Source organism: Annulohypoxylon truncatum (genome assembly GCF_022578515.1).
Source record: "Annulohypoxylon truncatum strain CBS 140777 unplaced genomic scaffold F4807scaffold_9, whole genome shotgun sequence".
In the NCBI taxonomy this organism is placed as follows: domain Eukaryota; kingdom Fungi; phylum Ascomycota; class Sordariomycetes; order Xylariales; family Hypoxylaceae; genus Annulohypoxylon; species Annulohypoxylon truncatum.
Window position 1 is genome coordinate 38,230 of NW_025953795.1, and position 18,520 is coordinate 56,749.

Consider the following 18,520-nt stretch of genomic DNA (forward strand, 5'->3'; position numbering starts at 1 on the left):
GTCTCGGTTGCGGCATATCGATACGATTCCGTGCCGAAATGGAACAAGTCAAGTTAACTTCTGAGAAGTTCGTCCTGAGTCTTCGTTGGCTTGGTATCTTATTATGTCCCTGTTAATATAGGCCTATTGGAGATCATTATGTCTGTCGGACCCGAAGAGTCGGGACCCCACCATGTCGATTCCAACTTCTGGTAAGAGGTCGGAGTAATTCGCGTGAGGATGCCAATCCTGGTCAGGTTAAGAATGATCAAAGCGCGTTTCAGAATCTCTAGAGTCCGTTATCTCTTAATCACTCACATGTAGTAAATGAGAAGTTTTTTTTTTTGGTTTTCCCCCCTCGTTTCAACTGGGTCGGTGGTGTCCCTAGGAATGAAGTGGTATCGAAAGATTCGAGAAAATGATTTGCCTTACTACTTACATTAATGAATACCTAGGTATCGAATTTAGCTAACCCTTTTAAGAATAAGATCTTGGTTTTAACGAATGAGGGGTGAAGTTGAATATGCTGTTTGTCCGCTGAAATGAAACATGAAACATGGCGAATAGTCTTTTAAGCACGTGTTTAGGGCAATAACTTTGTTGTAACTTACAACACGGATAGAGCGAACAGCACGTCGAGTTAAACAGTTTAGCTCCTTGTACCTACCGAGATAATATAGCACTTATCTCACTTTTTCTTCTTGAAGTGTTCTATTCAATGATCGGGATATAGGGATGTTTAGTACCTACTATATTTAGATTCATCATACGCATAGGAGGAAGAGGGCGATTGGGATTAACCTAAAGTGCGTTAGAGATCGTCCCAACTAAGTGGAAACTGCGCGCCCTGCACCTTTAATTCATTACCTGCACCGGCTCGATTACATATGCGGTCGACGGTTGGGAAGCACGAGGAGTAACGAATACGACTAGAGAATCGTGCGGCCTCGCTTCGACGACTACCTACCCAACGTTGGAGGGGTAAAAACATTAGCTCGGGAAACTTAGGTAGGCTTACCTAAGAGAGGTTCTTGAAATTCTCTGCATGGCGGACATGTTGGTTCGTTCTCGAACTTATTACTGTCGTAATTTAGGCAGGTAATTACTTTTGGTTGTGCGAATATGTCATGTGAAACTAACTTTGCATCATTCCTTGGGAGATCTAGAGTAACGGCATTGTGGTGTTGAGCACTCGATAAATGTAAGGAGCATCAGCGCGGGAATCAACATAGGGTGGTGGTATCGAATAACACTACCTACCCGCCTATCATGATGATTGAATACCTGCCATGTATTAACTGAGGTAACACCCAAGCCCGCCGCTTGCATGGCATATATCGTCCTTGTACAAGAGACGCTGGTGCTCGGGGAACACAGCAGATATTGGAAGCAGGTGTGTCCAAGATCGGCAGGCGTGTAGTCAGGTATCTAAGAAATTTGGAAAGATTGCCAGATTACCTAGGGACTTAAACATCGCAAACTTTATCACAGTCCACGCGAATCTTCGCGCCGCAGAGCTTGTTCTTGAGCTTGTTCTTGAGCTTGTTCTTGTCTGAGGTGGTATCTGCAATCTACCTCTCTATACTAGATCTAGGAATTGCAAGGAATCCTGCCAACTTTGCCAAACGTTGAGTTTGGAGGACTTTTTGTTTTCCTCCGGCCTGTCTGATCGTGTATGTAGGTATTCATCAACCTCCCCTGCCTCCCTAGCTGATGGTTGAATGACCGGGGTAGTAGAGGTTGCGTTCGAAGTGGGCTTACAACAGCGGGATGGTCGCCTATTTAGCCAGTCAACGCTCTCCTCGAAATGAATTCCCAACCACCCCCTGCGATTTATTTTGCTATGCAGTAAGTTTCGATGCGTCTGACCGGCCACTGAGCGAATCACAGCGGCAGCGGCTGGCAGAAGGGCGACATTTTGTCCATATGTAGCCGCGGCCCTTCAATTAATTTGACGGCAGCCAACATGAACGAGACACGCTTCTTCAGTGGCTTTGGCCCTTTTTTCTAGACCCTTCAGCTCATTCCCGTGTACGTACCCTAACCTAGGTATTTTCATCATTTTTCATAAGCCACGGGCCGAGTGGCGTTTTATTTTCTTCTCAGGAGATATGCAAGGTGGCATGGCACTCGTCACTTTTTTTCCTTGCTTTCTTGCGGAGTCTGTGAAGCTCGATCAAAATCCGATTGATCTTAAGCTCAGACCTGCCAGCGGTCCTAGGTGTGTCAAAGAGCACGAAGCTAAGGTACAGAGTAGGAGGATTCGACGTTACCTTAAGCCTCGCCGTTTCGACCGTGCCCCAGGAACCAGGCGCGCTTGGAAAACCCCTCCCCCTCTATTGCGACTCAAATCCATGACTGAATACGAGCGGCGGAGAGTTGTAAACAACAGCATGAGCTGTACCAACCTCTTTTGCAACAGTATAGCGGATCATAGTCTACATAAATGCGTGCAGAGATCTGTACCACCTTACCAAATCGGAGAGTTAGCCGGAGAAGAATTACAGCTCAGCCTAGTGCCGTTACTTCCGCTGCGGTAAGGCTCTAGGTCGAGGGTCATAAAAGCAAGAATCTCGTTCATCCCTACAGACCCGATATGCAAGGTAAGAAGAGGGACCTAGCTCTCGAAAGGTCCCTTGCCCGATGATACCCTGCGATGTTCTAGTCATCGAGAGGATCACCTGTGTACCTGGAACCCCCTGTCAGCCCCAGAGGTCCAGACAACCAGGAGAAAGGGCTTCTGCCAAGGATAGGCGACATTCTGCACCAAACATGTCATCCTCTTTCCAAGGTTCATGTCCAGCCTGCCGCCGTGCTTAGGAACGGTCTCTCCCGTCGGCTCAAAAATGCGACATTTCTAGCGTGGAAACTAAATGCGGACCCTATTCCAATTTTTTTCTCATCTCGGATGAGAAAGTATTTCGTGGCTATTCTATCCACGATCCAAGTTAGAAGCTACCTTTGTCAAGCATCTATCCCTTGACCGCGACGCTAACATGCGTACACCCGGGGGCTAGGACCTTGATGTATGGTAGTAGTAGGTAAATAAACAGGATACCTACTTACATCGTCCTACACTGCGCCTGACGGATGTAGGTCTGCTAGGATGAACCCATGAATCCGTGGTGGATATGATATAAGTTCAGGCTGAACCCCGTTTAACCGCGTTCACGATCCTCATCATCGTCGCCGTCTCATAGAGTTCTTCTCTTTCCGTCTCCTTAGGCGTTCTTTCCTACGTATATCGTTTACAATTCTCACTTCTTTGGAGATTGGTCGTTGTATTTCTCGTATTCTAGACTCTTCAAATTTCGTTAATAGAGCACGCCAAATCTCGGCTCGGGAAGCTCTCTCTCATCTTGCATCTGCATATACCTACCTACCTACAATACAACGCAGGCGCATACTACCTGGGTACGCGCATTGCTATTCTATTCTATTCTAAGCGCCGACCAACCACTCACCCACCACACTCATACATGACACCCGGCCACGGCCAGCTAAGAAACATTACATCGTCCTCAGCTGCCGCCTGCATTATTAGTTACCCCAGTTACTGTCGAAGTACCTTTGTATAGCCAGGAAGTCTTTGTCTTCCTCTAGTCCACCCTGCCTGTCTTATAATATCTCTTCGATACCGTTCCTTCTAGATCCCGAACTTTTTTTTTGGTCTGGAAGGGAACCTTCAAAATGCAGTCAAAAAGTCTATTTGCGTTGCTCACAGCTCTCGCTGTCACCTCTGCCTCTCCGCTACGGCGAAGGTGTAGCAACAGTACTATTCCGACCACTACCAACCCAGTTAACTCTACCTCGGCGGCTGTTACTCCAACCCTACCTACAACTGGCTGTAAGTCCTGTGCCTATTTTCTATACTACTTCCCACTCACACAAAAAAAAAAGAAAACGCCTAGAATAGACTAACACCCATCATAGCCGGAACCCAACTCGACGGCCCCGGTTCCGCCACCCTTAAACACATCCTCGTCGGCCACGGCATCCAGAACTACACCTGCAGCGCCGCAGGCGCAACCGCCACATCCATCGGCGCCCTAGCCGTGCTCTGGGACATCGCCGCCCTATACCCCGGAGCCTCCTCGTCCTCGCTCTCCGCAGACGCCTTCCAACAGCTGACCTCCACCGTCCTACGCACGACGCAGATCCCGCTAAACATGGCGGCCGCCGCCGCGGACGGCACCAGCACCGGCGCAGTGGTGGCCTCGCCGTTCCCGGCTCCCGTGGACCTCGTCATCGACGGCGTCGCGAGCGCCGTCCAGTTCATGGGCCACCACTTCTTCGACGACGAGGGCACGCCGACGATCGACCTGTCGGGCGCCGGCGACGGCGAGTATTTCAAGGGCAAGAAGGACGCGAACGTGTCGGCGCCGAGCGACGCCGACGCCGGCGTAGACCCGGCTACGGGGGCCGTGGACTGGCTCCGGCTCAGCGACAAAGGCACAAGCGTCGGCATCAGCCTCGTGTACCGCGTGCTGACGGCCGGCGGGGACCCCGACGTTTGTACGGAGGCCGGGCAGGCGATGAGCGTGCCGTATAGTGCTCAATATTGGGTTTATGGGAACTGAGGTTGTTTACTCGAGTTCTTATCGCTTGGATACATCGATTACGTGAATTGGCATCGGACGAGATACTCTAGGCGGCGAACCTGACGCGGTTGCGAACTTGAGACAGCACGCGGAGGTACTTTAATATGGCAGGGCACAAATCACTGGCGTTTGGGATTCTTACGGGTATATAACTCGTATCGCGGGCAAAGGTGGGCACTGAAGATATTGGATGGTTGGGTCATTTACATATTTAGGCTTGGTTTGCCTCCTTCTATTTCTTCTTAGATATATTCCTTTTTTTCGTGGGGGTTTCTTGGTCGTCACCATGTAGGAAAAAAAGCCGAGGGAGAACATAACCCCCTTTTTGTTCTTACTGCTGGGCGCGGAAACGACGTATATACGGGGAGCAGTATTATAACGAACTAATTAGCATTTATATTCGTGATCACTGTTACTCGACTTTGGGTCGTTTAACACTGAAGCAGAAAATAGGTCGTGCCATTTCCATATGGACCTACCTAATCAGACCGGACTATTTGCCACCTACCTACATATTCCTCGTATAGCGGCCAAAGTCAGGAATAATAGGTAAGCTCGTGATATTCTACTTTGGGGATATTTTCATTCTCAACGTCCTTTCAAGAACGGTCTTATTCCGGGAATATTCTAGCACAGTCCTTTCCCGAAGGAAGTTAGCTAGATGCCCAGTATATTGACCCACGAAATGGCTCAAGCCAACAGATAAGGAGAGCGAGCAATGGTATATGAAACTTATTAGGTACTGTTTAAGCGAAAAAAAAAACCCCGTCTTCATTGTACGCTTGTATTATAAATTTCAGACGTATGGAACGAGTCCATTAAATCGAACGCCGCAAAGAATTTCTTTTTTTATTCATCATAACCCAAGACACGCGATTAGTGTTTTCAAGCCACTTCTGGGTGTTACCATAGAAAAAAAGAGTAGAGCCCCCTCTCCTCATCATCAGACACCTCATTCGCTGAGGCGGGATTTCGCTTGTTGGGCGTCTCGCCCACTCTATCTACCTTGTCCGTTCCAAAAATAGACCTTCTCCGGGTAGGCATATAACCGAACGCGCTTCGACGGCGCGTCACCAAAAAAGATATTCTTTTCTGAGAATCTTCTCATTATAACAGCTAAACCGCCTTGGCAAGCTTCCGTACTTTTGCTGTCCCGATTCAGTTGAATCTGCATTCGCCGCCGCCTCTGCCGCCGCCCAAACACGCTTGAGGTAGTGGAGATTCTATCTTCTACCGCCAGCATCTAGGCCACCCTGTAATTCCCCTTCCAGTCCCATCTGATCCATGTATTCCTGGGGTCGTGGGTCCTCGGCACGCCATTGGGAATTCCCACCACTAGGCATTGGCACTTGACCCGGCGCCACTTGTTGTCCCGCTGCCGAACCCGTGCTTCCCGGCGCTGTCCGGACCAGCTGTCGGAATCTGAACACCTCTTCCTTGATCATCTCTCGCATGTGTGCGACGTCATCAATGACTTCGAAGTCGAAGTTGAAAGTTGTTGGGCAGTCGGGCTCGTCGGATGCGTCGTGCCAGATGTGTAGATAAGGGTGCTCAAGAGCTTGCTCAACGCTGATGCGCGAAGAGGGGTCGAAAGCTAGCATCCGGTCGAGAAGGTCAAGCGCATCGGGGTTGGCATTGGGGAATAGGCTAGGGAATGGCTTCTTAGCCATATAAGGTAAGTTTCGAACATATTCCTGGGCGCGCGAAGAACCGATTCGCGAGAGGGTCTCCTCGTTCGGGGTCCCGAGAATGTGGAGGATCTGGTTGAGTTGATCAACGTAATCGCGGCCCTTGAAGAAGGGCCGTCCTCCGAGTAGTTCGGCAAGAATGCATCCCACAGACCAAACATCAACTATGATTTGTTAGTTAGCTGTAATCGGAATCAAGTTTTGTCGTATTCACGTACTAGCTTTGGTATAGCTCTGGAAGCTCAACATAATCTCAGGAGCGCGGTACCACCGTGTAGCGACATACTCGGTCATATAGCCGGCGTTCTCCTCGGGGTCGACGGAGAAGCCACGAGCCAGACCGAAATCGCAAATCTTCAGCTCACAGTCGGCGTTGACGAGTAAGTTACCCGGCTTCAGGTCGCGGTGCAGGACATTCGCGGAGTGGATGTACTTCAAGCCGCAGAGGATCTGATAGATGAATGATTGGAAGTGAGCGTCGGTAAGCGGTTGGCCTGAACGGATAATCGCAGCCAAGTCGCATTCCATCAATTCTAATATTGAGTAGATAGTGAGTATGACGATCGTGGGAAACACAGGTCGACTTCTTACCTTCATATAGATATGTCTCATTGAAGTTCTCTGGCCGAGGGATGTCCATATCATAAAGACATGTGATCTGATGATTCGAATCGAGTCAGCACTTAACTCTACGGCCTTAACCGCCTTAATATACAGCATATGTGTTCTGTGAGAAGACAAAGTGATGGCTTACGTTACGATGGCCTCGGAAGTGTTGCAGGAGCTTGATCTCGCGCAAGGCGCGCTTCGCTAGGATCTTTTTGCTAAAGACATTGGTGACCTTCTTGATGGCGACACCCTCGTTGGTCTGGTTATTAACAGCGGCGCTATTTTTCAAATCAATTGTTAGAGAACAGTTGCCAGTTACCAGTTACCCGACGTAGCTTATGAATCATATGCGACACACGTACCAAACAATACCGTAAGCACCTTGTCCTAATTCCTTGGTAACGGTGTACCGCTCGTCGACGATAAAGTCTTGGTTAAAAACCTTGAAGACCTTACGTCCTTGTAGGTCGGCCATTGTAGTGTCCAAACTTCGATATCTCTAGTATTAAACGACACCGGACGCGGTTGGCGGGGTTTGCGCTTGGGTAACGTTGGATAATGATGATGAGCGGGTAACGTTGGAATCGGATAGTTGGGTCGAATCGCAAACTCGAGCTATTTTGACTTGGTGCGTTTTCCACCAAAGCTAACGGTACAATCAGAAGACAGCCAAAGCCGAGCCGGAACAGCTCTTTGACTGGGAATTTTCAGTATTGTCGGGTAGGAAGAATGTGATATGTGTATTGTCTATACCAAAGGACACGGTGGGTTCTTTAACCAAGAAACAGGTATGTAGCTATGACGAAGCTGACGAGAGTGAAAGCGGGATTGTGTACTGAGCAAAAAGAAAGTAAGCGAGGCTTATGGATGTTTTGGGTGTTTCGGATGCCGGGTACTATTTAAAAAGGGCAACCCTAGAAATACCAAGACAAGGCTGCTAAGCAAACTGATTGGTGATGGTGATGGTGATGGAGTGGAGGATGGCGAATGCGATATAGCTCCGAGGGGTAATAAGTACGATAAGTGGTGGGCCAGCCCTAAAGAGGAATAGGCACTAACAACAATGGATGTCACGTTTGCCAATGAAAAAGAGAAATGGCAGGAGCAGAAACAGAAACAAAAGAAGGCTATTTCCCTTTGCCTGCTTATTTCTTATTGCTTATGCGCTGCGTGTAACTCGAAGTAACTCAAACAACCCCGAAGCAATCGTCGGTTCAAGGAAGGTGGGAGGAGGGGAAATCTGATAATTGGAAAGTCCTTGGCTCCTTGGCTAAGGGATGGAGATGCGAAAGTGGGGATGGAGGGGCGCGCGCCGCAAGGGCAATGAGGCAATGAGAGAGCAATGATCAAATCAAGGCAGTTACAACTTGCGTGCCTTGTGGGATGTTCCCCGCAATGTCACAGCGACATCCATTGTCGTTGGCCACCTTTCGAGACCAGACCCCACCACCTCCCGGTTCCAAGATAGCGCCAGTATGGTAGATCCCTGCTCGCCTGAGCTCTGCTAGCCCTATAAGCGCCGACTGCCGGCCATTGATTGGGCTGAACTGAAGGTAATCGCATTTGCATCTCGCAAATTCTTCTTCATAGCCGCCCTTATAGCCGCGCTATAATTGTGCTTGGTTCTGAATATCACGAGAAACATGGATGTATACATGTCTAGGAGCAGGTAACAAGACATGTAAAATGATAAGCTGTTCCGGCAGAACGGGCAGAACGGGAAAGGCCGTACGGCGCAAGCTACTTTAGCGGAAGTTCACTAGGGGCTGAGCTGAGGCTGAGGCGAGTAGGCTCGGCCCCCAAAATTATCTGTCTTGGAGCCACATGTGCAATACATCCCGTTCCTGTCTGCACTTTTTCATTGGCTTATTCTGAAATAGATCAATGCTAAGTTGTGCCTACCTATATATACCTACCTACCTACTGTGGTACCTAAGCGATATACTAGTGGGCTACCTAGTAACGTAAGTAACTCGTAAAGATGACGACAAATCGCAACGTTATAGTCAATTATTAGAGTCGGACCCTTGCAACTAGAATCGAAAATATGCAGTCCTCAGAAAAGCGACTGGTCGATTCCGTTTATAAAATAATCTCGTGCTTATTATCGATAGGATGCCTCCCTTAAAGGGCCGTCTTTTCGAATTTATGATTTATGCAAATCTATTCGTCTTGCAGGCTCTATCTACCGGTTTATGAAGATATAATTTCTATAAAAAGCCTGGGTATCATTAGAGTTTATGCAGTCGGTTTGGAGGCACCGGGAAACGCCTGCTCTAAGAAATTTGTCGAGAATCTCTTGCATTGTTCAAACGCCTTCTCGAATGCGTTTCGACCGACATAATACGGGTCTTGCACTATCTCTTTGCGACCCGTACCCGAGAACTCGCCAAAGAGCATCACTCGCGCCTTAGACGCAGACAACTTCTGGCTTCTATTTCTCCACCGCTCGATATCCTCTAGGTTCCCGTTGTCCATCGCAAATATGTAGTCGAAATCCCGGAAGTCGCTATCGCGAAACTGTAGGCGATCGATGATTAGTTTACCTCGTTTGTATCACATTAACCCTTTTCGTGCTGCTCGGACTAACCCTACGTGCCGCGTGCGTATAGTTCGTGATGCCGTGGTCTGCGAGGGTTGACATCGTCCGGGAATCGGGCTCGTCTCCGGTGTGGTACCCACCTGGTTATATTGTATTCACATTAGCATTAACTTCTTAGAAAGGGGATGATTCTTTGAGGAATGTCTTCGCACCTGTCCCGCAGGAGTCTACCTTGTCGATGAGGTTGGAGTACGGAGATGATCTGTCTTTCACGATGGATCGGAAGACACCTTCTGCCATGGTAGATCTACAGATGTTTCCCAAGCAGACGAAGAGGACGGAGATCTTCTGTGGACGCGCTCCATCGCCCGTGGCCGTAGTGGCCGCACTCGTGCCTGACATTGCGAGGGTGAAAGTTAATCTGTTATGAATGAGATAATAACTTCCAAGAATTCAAGTTCTGTTGAGCTTATTGGAAGATCTCCGGTCCAGTTTCGCGGTTGGCCCACTTTTATGTCGTTGTGTCTTGGCAACCCCTCCCCCTTTTCCTCTTTTTACCCCAGACCTTTACACAACACACATTAATACTACTAACATAAGCATATATCGCAAGAAATGATGTATATCAATAATCGTTAGATATTTTCTAATAGTGTATAGCATTAGAGATATCTAGTAGAGACTAAAGTGCCAAAACGACAATTTTGTTCTTGAATAAGGAGGGAGAAGGATTGCAAGAAGCCCCTGAATTCCCTTCCAAGGATTCTCTCCTTCCATTCTACAAATAAGAACTCGCCGCAATAAGACCGTCTAATTTCGGTCCTTAACCTACCCAATCTTTTGCCAGGCAACTTATAGAAGTCATGAAGCATTCAACTAATAAACGTACTAGGATGGATTCAGATTTCAACGCATATAATAGAAACCCGAAGGCCGATTTCCAATAGATCTGGGCAGCGGGTCATTATACCAGCAGCCTCAAAGTTGACGGGGAAGGATGATATGTACGTATCCGAGTTATCCGCTATTCCAATAAGGCTTAAAAGCATTGGTCGACTGAATACTGTGCTGCATAAGGGAAGAAGCCGATGGAATACGTAAATATATTGAGAGACAACGAAAATATAGCCATTGATGAGCTAAATCCAAAAAGGTGTCACCTGCTTAGATGTCGAGGAAAACTGACAGCAGTTTGGTTCAGAGAGCCACTCGCACATCTCGTTCACTCGATTCGCCATGAAAAAGAGGAACATTTAGATTATCTCTTTGGCTGGCAGTTGTCTCCAGCCAGGGGTTTAGAGATAAAATATAACTTCGCGTAACTTAGTAGACCATGATACATGATTTTACATATTTTACCTTCAACCATTTATGGGTGCTTAGGTGTATTTTGCCTCCAAATTCTTGACTAAGGACAACTACCAGTTAAAAGATAATCTCATATCAAGGGACACATTAGCACCTATTGATATTCTCATTATGCAAATGAGTTTTATTACCGTAGTTATATTAGGTCCGATTCAATTGAGAATCCTTCATAGTCGTTACTCGAGAATCAGGAGACCCCCGCCAAGACGAGAGCTACGGAAAGGCCGCAGAGGCCAACATGTATATCATGGCACCTGTATATACAACCCCCCTTGAATCGATACAGGTTACAACTCAATACCTATCTACCTAGCAAATGCTCTTTCACCTTGGTTACAAGAATTCTGCTCTCAGATTACATAAAGATGTTCTCGGTGTCCTCTGTTATATATTAGTATAATGGGGATGTTGAACCGGTACAACCTACACACACTACCTACCTACGTACTAATAGTTGGCACGTTTCTACTGATACTTCGAGGCTCGAGCTTATACGGACTATATTGACCTCGCGATATGTTTCTTTATTCGGTGCAGTCATCTTGAAGAGTCATTCATCTTTGTATGGCGTGACATTGTCTGGTGATAGGTATCAATATAATAACCACCAATGCCAGCGCGACGGCACGATGAGTACCGCCGAGCCTCATAGCCTGCCTGGACTTCTGCCTGCAGTGCGAAGCGAGATTATCGTATATGTCTAGCCTCACGACAGGCATCGTCGACGATAACCAATCAGGCATGGCCAAACTAAGCTTAAATCGATACCCCTGTATACTATATGCTGACACTAATCTCATATTCGCGGAGTCGTTCCACTTCTTCATGCACTGGAACTCCAGATCCAGGCGAGCCCTACGGTCTAGACTAGTAAAAGCCTAGGGCTAGCAGTCAGCTCCGTGCTGTGCCTCACATACCGCTTGGTGTAATGAAAAAGTTCACTTCGGCTATTCCTAGGGGTCGATGGAAATAAATACTCTCATTTCTCACTCGATTTATCCCGTCTTGAGGCCATCAAGCGCTCATTCACTCGTTCTCTTCTTCGCGCCGTGATCTCCTGAAAGCTCATAATCTGTCACGATGTTCGCCGAATTCGCCCTCGCTTCTCTGCTCGCCATTGCTCCTTTGGCTGGTGCAACGCCTGACGTGACTGTCAAGGTCTTGCCCTCCGAGGATTGTTCGTCCTATCCCGGATACGATGCGTCGACCGATACAGCCGGACCTTGGACCATCCAGCTGGTCGATAGCGACAACGCTGCCATTGAAGGCTTCAGCGACACCTCTGTCTACTCGATATCCTTTAACCCCAGTACTGATCGTAAGCCTAGTCTGCGGTGGGGCTCTGTAAGTACTCTTATCCAAGATTGAAGTATAGCCATTCTGATGGACCGGCACAGATCACTTTCCCGACACGCAATGACATCGCCAAGAATCCCTTGAAGTGTAGCGCCGGTGAGCTTCAGGGTTGGGTACCCACGGATTTGACGGCTGCCGGTGCCCCGACGAGTTACCAATGGGTTCCTTTGGTGATCTCGCCGTACCCGTACGACGCGGCCTTGATGTGGAAGATCGATGGCGATACGCCCCAGATCTTCGAGCACTATGTCGGCGACGTGAAGCAGGATGGCGTGTTCCTCGGAAGCTATAACACCAGCACCTCGTGGGGCCTCACGTACGAGGCTGCGGACGTCGGCTCCAGCGGTCAGGACTATTACTACGCACGGCTTCTGGGACCCAACAGCGCTGACCCTACGACCGGCGCGGCGTTGGGCGCAAATGAAACTACGACGTTCATCAAGATTACGGCCTGATAACTTCATCTTCAAGAAGAGAGCTTCGGGAGATCCTATGCTTTCACTAAGCATCAGGAGCAGAAATATAATACCGGGCGGTTCTCAAGAGTAGTTAGCAGGCACATTTTGAATGGCGGTGGAGTTGAAATTTACCTAATTATTGCCTCACTTGAAGTATCCTTGCTAACCTCGAGTTATCTGTATTTTTGTGTAGCCTTATTTATGTCTAGGGCAGTAGTACAAGTATGAAGTTACGTACCTATCGGAAACTTTGCATTAGATAAAAGGGACAAAAGGCAGGCACCAACAGGCCTAATAGGAGTTAAACCTAAACTACCTTTCATTCCTTTACCTAATATCTGCGTTAAAATCGATAAGGGGCTATTGCGGTGATGGGTAGTAGGTAGGTACCTAGAGGTAGAGTTTGCTTCGTTGGTGCGCGGTTACTCAAATTAAGGGCCATTGTAATAAACTTCGAGATGTCAACATTTTCATTAGGTAATGACTTGAGTAAAGGGATGAGATACAGTTTGGTACGTGATAGGCGAGGTAACCCGAAGTTGGCTTTTTGGTAACCAACGTACGTTGGATGATGAATTAACACCCACCAACAATACCTATTAATACCCTCGCACTAACACATGCAACAGCTAACATCTGGATGCGAGTTATTACGCCCCTAATAACATTAACTAACATACGTACATAAATAGGCGCATAGATGTGTCCCCATATGTATAAATATTCGGTGGATAGGTAGCCATGCATAAGAAATATTTCTTTCGCGCACCTTTTCAGATCAAAATATAATCTAAGTCTTTCCCTTCCCATTCTTCTAGTCATCATAAACGTGTTTCGAATAAGTACCTTCCAGGTACATTATCGTCATTATCATCACCATGATATACCAGCATCTAAGTTATTTGGGTCTAATAGCCCTGGGCATTTATGCAGCCTTAGCTGTAAGTAAACCATCAAAAACATCATGTGTTTTATGGTTGAAGATTCCTAACTATGGCTACCAGAGCGACAGTGAACACGATGAAGTTCCATCATCCGATATCGAGTTCTTCAATGGGCGTAGAGTAGCACCGTTGATGATACGAGGAGTTATCGAGCCAGGGGGTGCTGAGAGATCATTCAATGGTACTATCGAAGTGAGTATTGTATTTCCCTTTTCCATAATGTGACCTATCTTATATTCCAAGGAAATCGAGAGTCAAATTAGGGGCATCAACCCAACCTTCTCGTGGAAAGAATTCCGACCCAGCAAGCGAAACGTCGTTGAATCTCCAAGAAAGAGACAACTAGTAAGTGATATCCTAGCTCCATCCTAGTATCCAATTATATGTCGCTACGGAAAAATCTCGACGTCTAACTTTGAAAGTAACAGAGCAAGATACTCTGTCACGTCCAAAACCTACAGCCTGCCCCAAGAGACGGCATTGACGCCCTCGTTAATTGGCTAAACCAGATAGCGTCAGAGCTCCCTGTGGACGGCAATCGCTGCACTAAGTATTCCTGCCAAAAGAATGCGGCATTGTGGTTTTGCAACGATAACCCCTGGTGGATCCAGCAAAACAGTATCACTCTTGCAAACTACGTTACCGCGATTGCGGATGATACGGACTGTGAGACTTCAGGCAATAAAGATTTAATCCAGGGCCAAGCATTCGACACGGGAGGGTTTAATGTCATTATCAATGGGGACAATTGTCCCTGACCTAGGTCAAATGGACACCCTTTTGTTGTTTTTTCCATGATCGAGTAGGGGGTAGGCCGCAGTCTAACTAGACTCTTGCCAAGTAGTTCACATACCATTTACACGATATGATATTGTAAGGTATTCAGTGGTAATCTTTACATTAAGTAGAAAAGTAGTGTCTAGTACATTTCCAAGAAGGTATTTAACATACCATAAATGTGTTGAGAGGTAGGTGCTTAATGCAACTGAAAAGCCTGTCTGGTTCGGCCGCTTCCTGGCTTTGAATTTGGTGTTGAAAAGGGAAACCCTAGCGAGGGAACACGTTCCTTTACAAGCAATATTCTTGCTTCCTGGTAGGTAATCTAAGTGCGTAGGTATAGACAGAGGCACCAAAGGAGCATGCACATATGGACAGAACAATTTCCTGGGAAACCACGGACACTCTTCGGCTTTGTACTACCATAAGTTCCACTATAAAACGGAGCACCGACTTCGAAAGAGCGGAGAGGTAGCCGGAGCAAGTATGACCAAAAAAAAGAAAGTGGATTCGCCGACAAATACTTCTCCATAACAAGAGCTTGGTATTCTGTAAGTGGTAGCAGATTATCTCAGTAAACCGCCAGTGTTAAAATCACTAGCTATTATCAAAGTCCCAGTTGTAGATTTGCCTTCATAGGTATTGTCTTGACGTCGGCTTAAGCTATTAGGGATCACAGTATAATGTGAAGCTCATGATAAAGGCGTCCATATCTTAATTTGGGACCTTCTCCGAAGCAATATATATTCTACAATATCTCTAGAAACACATAATATTGTATCTGGGAATGTACAAAGCAAGGCGTCCATCCTCTAGAGGTATAAAGACCCCCACATAGGCGCAGTGGTTCAAACGCCTGGTCGTGCGTTAGCTTCTGCTTAATTAGAGCTCATAACGTAAGTTAGTTCGAGTCTTGCTGTAGGTCTTCTAACTAGATCAAATGGTCTGACGCAGAGTTTTTCATGAGGTATGGCCGAGGCGGTGGCTCCGAGACATTATTAATGAGGTATGCTCAAGGTTTTCTTCTTATATAGTTAACTAAGTACCCAATTAATCAGAGAGCTACGGTACTCGAGGGAAATAAAGTGCAGGATCACTCATACCAAGCGATACTTCAGCTTTGCCTTTTACAAGGAGGTACCTCTGGGCATCTTGTGTGTTCTTTTAAAGCTTTCTAAATGTGATAGGTACGGACGTAAACATCAATAACAGCAATTCAATGAAGACCCACAGACATTTTGAAACATGAATATCTCTGGTATCTACCTAATCTTTGCACATGGATTAGCCAAGCTGTGACATTCAAGGTCCAAGTCCCAACTGGACCATGAAGCCATGAAGACGTGAGACTTGTATGTATTGGAAAAGAGCAATATAAAGATAATATGCAGATAGCCTGGGTTCATGTTATTATTCTTACACAGCTAAATCTCTCCAAACACCAGGGTTTCATCTAACTACGATTAGTTGTTACACTTGTAATTGTAAGTTGATTAAGTTCCAGTCGGTCTTGGGTCGGTCTTATAATGGGGAGGACTGGACGACGGCCCCAGATAACCCGTTCACATCTCAAAGCTAAGGTAATGGAAGGTCTCTAGGAACGTTTTACTGGAACAAGGGGTGTTTAACGGCCGATAACTATATAGTATCACATCGAACCAAGGTTGTCATATTCTCGCCAAGAAAATATTCGTCAATATTCTAAAAGTAGAGTTACACTAATAAGTTTATATTATAAAGTTGATTTACCACAACTTGAAAGACACCTCTTCTGTGCATGAGCATACAATATCAAGTTTGTTGTCGGAGTAATTCTGCCCTTCATTCTTGCTTATCAGGCAATATACTAACCTCACTCAAACTACGTACGCACCCAGCTCCCGGCTTCGTAACACGAGATGATTCATAATGGTATACCAGCCTAGAGTCCATCAAATGACCTGATATAGGTAGGAGGTACTCTAGGCTGGTTCCTCTTGGAACTCTAATCTAACAAGTAAGAGTCTACTTAGGTGTGATTACTGGTAAAATTGAAGTACAGACTCATGGGTAGAAGTCTCAACATGCTGCTTGTTGGCTCGTATCGGTAGATACCTAGGTAGGGGAGGTTGGGGTCGAGCGTGAAATATTTGAAGTACGGAAAATGGTGCGCCTAAACACACGATTAAGAGCGGTGATAGCAAGGGAACGACGACGGAAAGTGCAACTAAAGAGCAATACGGGTTCAAAGCTAAGTAGGACTTAGCTAGTTCAAGTTGGTTGATTAGGTAGATTTTGGGTGCCAGCCCACTAGGTAGGGATAGCAATGCAACCCTATGTGTTACGAGGTAACATACCGGATGATTTACGATGTCAGGTCCTTAAAGAGTATCTAGTAGTTGTTGTCAAACTAGTAAGTATTTACTTTGGCATATTACGATCATTTACCGTGTTACCCTTTTCGCTACGGTCAAATGCAAACCCAGTGGTGAATAAGTCCACACGATTCTTACAAATCAACACAACTCTCCGTAATTCAACATCTCTTCACGATACCTCTACTCTATCGCTACCTTGAAAGCGGAGTAGAGGCTATATCTGCTTCTAGAACATTAGATCTTTCCGGCGACATGCCCAATATAAGCAAGTCTTGGCTTTAGACTCCCGCTTCTGCACTCCCCGGACCAGGGTAGCTGCGGGTGCGACTCTTAAGATACCATTGGTTCATTTTGGTGATATCTGCATTTACGAGGGTTTTTTGTTATACGAGATCTCTACTACGCTGAGAAGTAAATGTAAGACGATGTGTTAGATAGGCAGATTACCTTGGACTTCATGTTCTTGCGGTGGTGCCTTTGCGACAACAGTGGACGATAACTTGGCTTATTGTCAACTCTGGATTATAATAATGCATCCGCGCTTATAATTGAGCCAAGCCCGTTGGCTTAGATGTTCTCTGTTTAGTGACTACTCGGTATGTTCGGAGACAGCCGAACTTAGCAACGGTATTGCATATGCACGGGACCGCCGTTTGCCGGAGGAGGCTCCAGTATGCGATCCGTCAATGTGTTTACATGCAGGTACACTAAGACTAAATGGTAACCTACCTACCAGTCTAAGAATAATCTGAAATGTGGCTGGCTATTAGTGCTTGAATATCCCCTCGGCTTAGTGCTAGACGGTGTCCGAATTAGGAATCTCGTTGTAGAAAGGTCTAGCTTCCGTGGGGACGCCGCCCGGCGCAGTACCCGGTGGCTTTGTGTTTCGTTATGCGTTACGTTACTTGGAAACGAAGGAGCATTAAACAAGATTCGGGATGGAATCGCATCATGTTTAAACATCTTAGTCATTTGCATGGTCCTCGGCGGCTGCGATTTTCTGGATCTAGGGATTTGCCCGACCAGCTCGCTCCAAATCAATCCGATTTGCCAGTGCGTGCCGTGCCTTAATATCATACTCGGTTTGATAAAGTCTAGCATTGCTAGGATGGTAAAGACCCCGGTGCCTGTAAAGCTTGTACGATGCAAAGTCGATGCGGCTAGGGCTTGTCATCAGGCACTGACAGCAGACCTAGTATCACGGCGAGCTCCTCGAATAGGTAGGTGGGTTGCATGAAGTCATCGTTTGGCTGGAGCCTGCAATGTCGTTGCTGGCCGAATGGCCTTGCGATCCGTTGTCGAAAACGGCTCTATTGAATCTCCTCGGCGGCCTACCTCTGTACCTACCTCCTCAGGATACCGGTACGCTATGTAAGTAGGTGGCCTAACTAGGTATTTTACCTTACCTACCTACCTTCACAGCTTAAGAACACTGTCGATCGTTTTAGATAAAATTCCGATAGGAGGAATCCGAGGTGACTAGAGATGACTGGGGCCGACTGGGGGGCTCCCAGGTTCGATGCATGAATTCCCTCAGATCCAATCAATGCGCGGCTCGGCGACGATCAAATGTGGCAACGCTGGGGAATCAAGAGATAGATAGGCTGCTGTCATTTATTACAGGGGTCTAAGTGAGTCTATATCCCGTCCTATCATAGGCCTCTGATAACTCGCGCCGTTCTTTCGTCCCCTGAACCTCTCGGTCGGGAAATCTTTTACCTTTCGTTCCTCGTCTAGGCATCTGCCCTTTTACTCTATCACTTTACCTCTTGCCTCTTGGAATTTTAGAATTATTACTGGCCGGGATCTTCTACCACTAACACGTGCTACTAACGCATTTC

The 18,520-nt window shown here is 46.9% G+C and overlaps 5 protein-coding genes across 5 annotated transcripts; 3 read left to right on the forward strand and 2 right to left on the reverse strand.

The window, feature by feature from the left end:
* Nucleotides 1-3,094: 3,094 nt before the first annotated feature.
* F4807DRAFT_390312 (uncharacterized protein) lies at nucleotides 3,095-4,932 on the forward strand. The gene is made up of 2 exons (XM_047995890.1): nucleotides 3,095-3,826; nucleotides 3,913-4,932. The coding sequence occupies exons 1-2, from the start codon at nucleotides 3,670-3,672 to the stop codon at nucleotides 4,557-4,559; spliced, it is 804 nt and encodes a 267-aa protein (XP_047855991.1). The 5' UTR covers nucleotides 3,095-3,669; the 3' UTR covers nucleotides 4,560-4,932.
* Nucleotides 4,933-5,704: 772 nt separating this feature from the next.
* On the reverse strand, nucleotides 5,705-7,673 carry F4807DRAFT_390371 (mitogen-activated protein kinase mkc1). Its single transcript, XM_047995891.1, has 5 exons — nucleotides 7,240-7,673; nucleotides 7,023-7,155; nucleotides 6,860-6,926; nucleotides 6,487-6,801; nucleotides 5,705-6,432 (listed from the first exon to the last, which is right to left on the reverse strand). The coding sequence occupies exons 1-5, from the start codon at nucleotides 7,350-7,352 to the stop codon at nucleotides 5,804-5,806; spliced, it is 1,257 nt and encodes a 418-aa protein (XP_047855992.1). The 5' UTR covers nucleotides 7,353-7,673; the 3' UTR covers nucleotides 5,705-5,803.
* Nucleotides 7,674-8,827: 1,154 nt separating this feature from the next.
* On the reverse strand, nucleotides 8,828-10,017 carry F4807DRAFT_417765 (LMWPc-domain-containing protein). The gene is made up of 3 exons (XM_047997268.1): nucleotides 9,632-10,017; nucleotides 9,468-9,559; nucleotides 8,828-9,397 (listed from the first exon to the last, which is right to left on the reverse strand). Exons 1-3 carry the CDS (start codon nucleotides 9,819-9,821, stop codon nucleotides 9,116-9,118), a joined length of 564 nt encoding a protein of 187 aa, XP_047855993.1. The 5' UTR covers nucleotides 9,822-10,017; the 3' UTR covers nucleotides 8,828-9,115.
* Nucleotides 10,018-11,733: 1,716 nt separating this feature from the next.
* Nucleotides 11,734-13,312, forward strand: F4807DRAFT_390561 (uncharacterized protein). Its single transcript, XM_047995893.1, has 2 exons — nucleotides 11,734-12,131; nucleotides 12,185-13,312. The coding sequence occupies exons 1-2, from the start codon at nucleotides 11,868-11,870 to the stop codon at nucleotides 12,596-12,598; spliced, it is 678 nt and encodes a 225-aa protein (XP_047855994.1). The 5' UTR covers nucleotides 11,734-11,867; the 3' UTR covers nucleotides 12,599-13,312.
* F4807DRAFT_390568 (uncharacterized protein) lies at nucleotides 13,067-14,347 on the forward strand. The gene is made up of 4 exons (XM_047995894.1): nucleotides 13,067-13,542; nucleotides 13,606-13,737; nucleotides 13,789-13,890; nucleotides 13,974-14,347. The coding sequence occupies exons 1-4, from the start codon at nucleotides 13,480-13,482 to the stop codon at nucleotides 14,301-14,303; spliced, it is 627 nt and encodes a 208-aa protein (XP_047855995.1). The 5' UTR covers nucleotides 13,067-13,479; the 3' UTR covers nucleotides 14,304-14,347.
* Nucleotides 14,348-18,520: the final 4,173 nt, after the last annotated feature.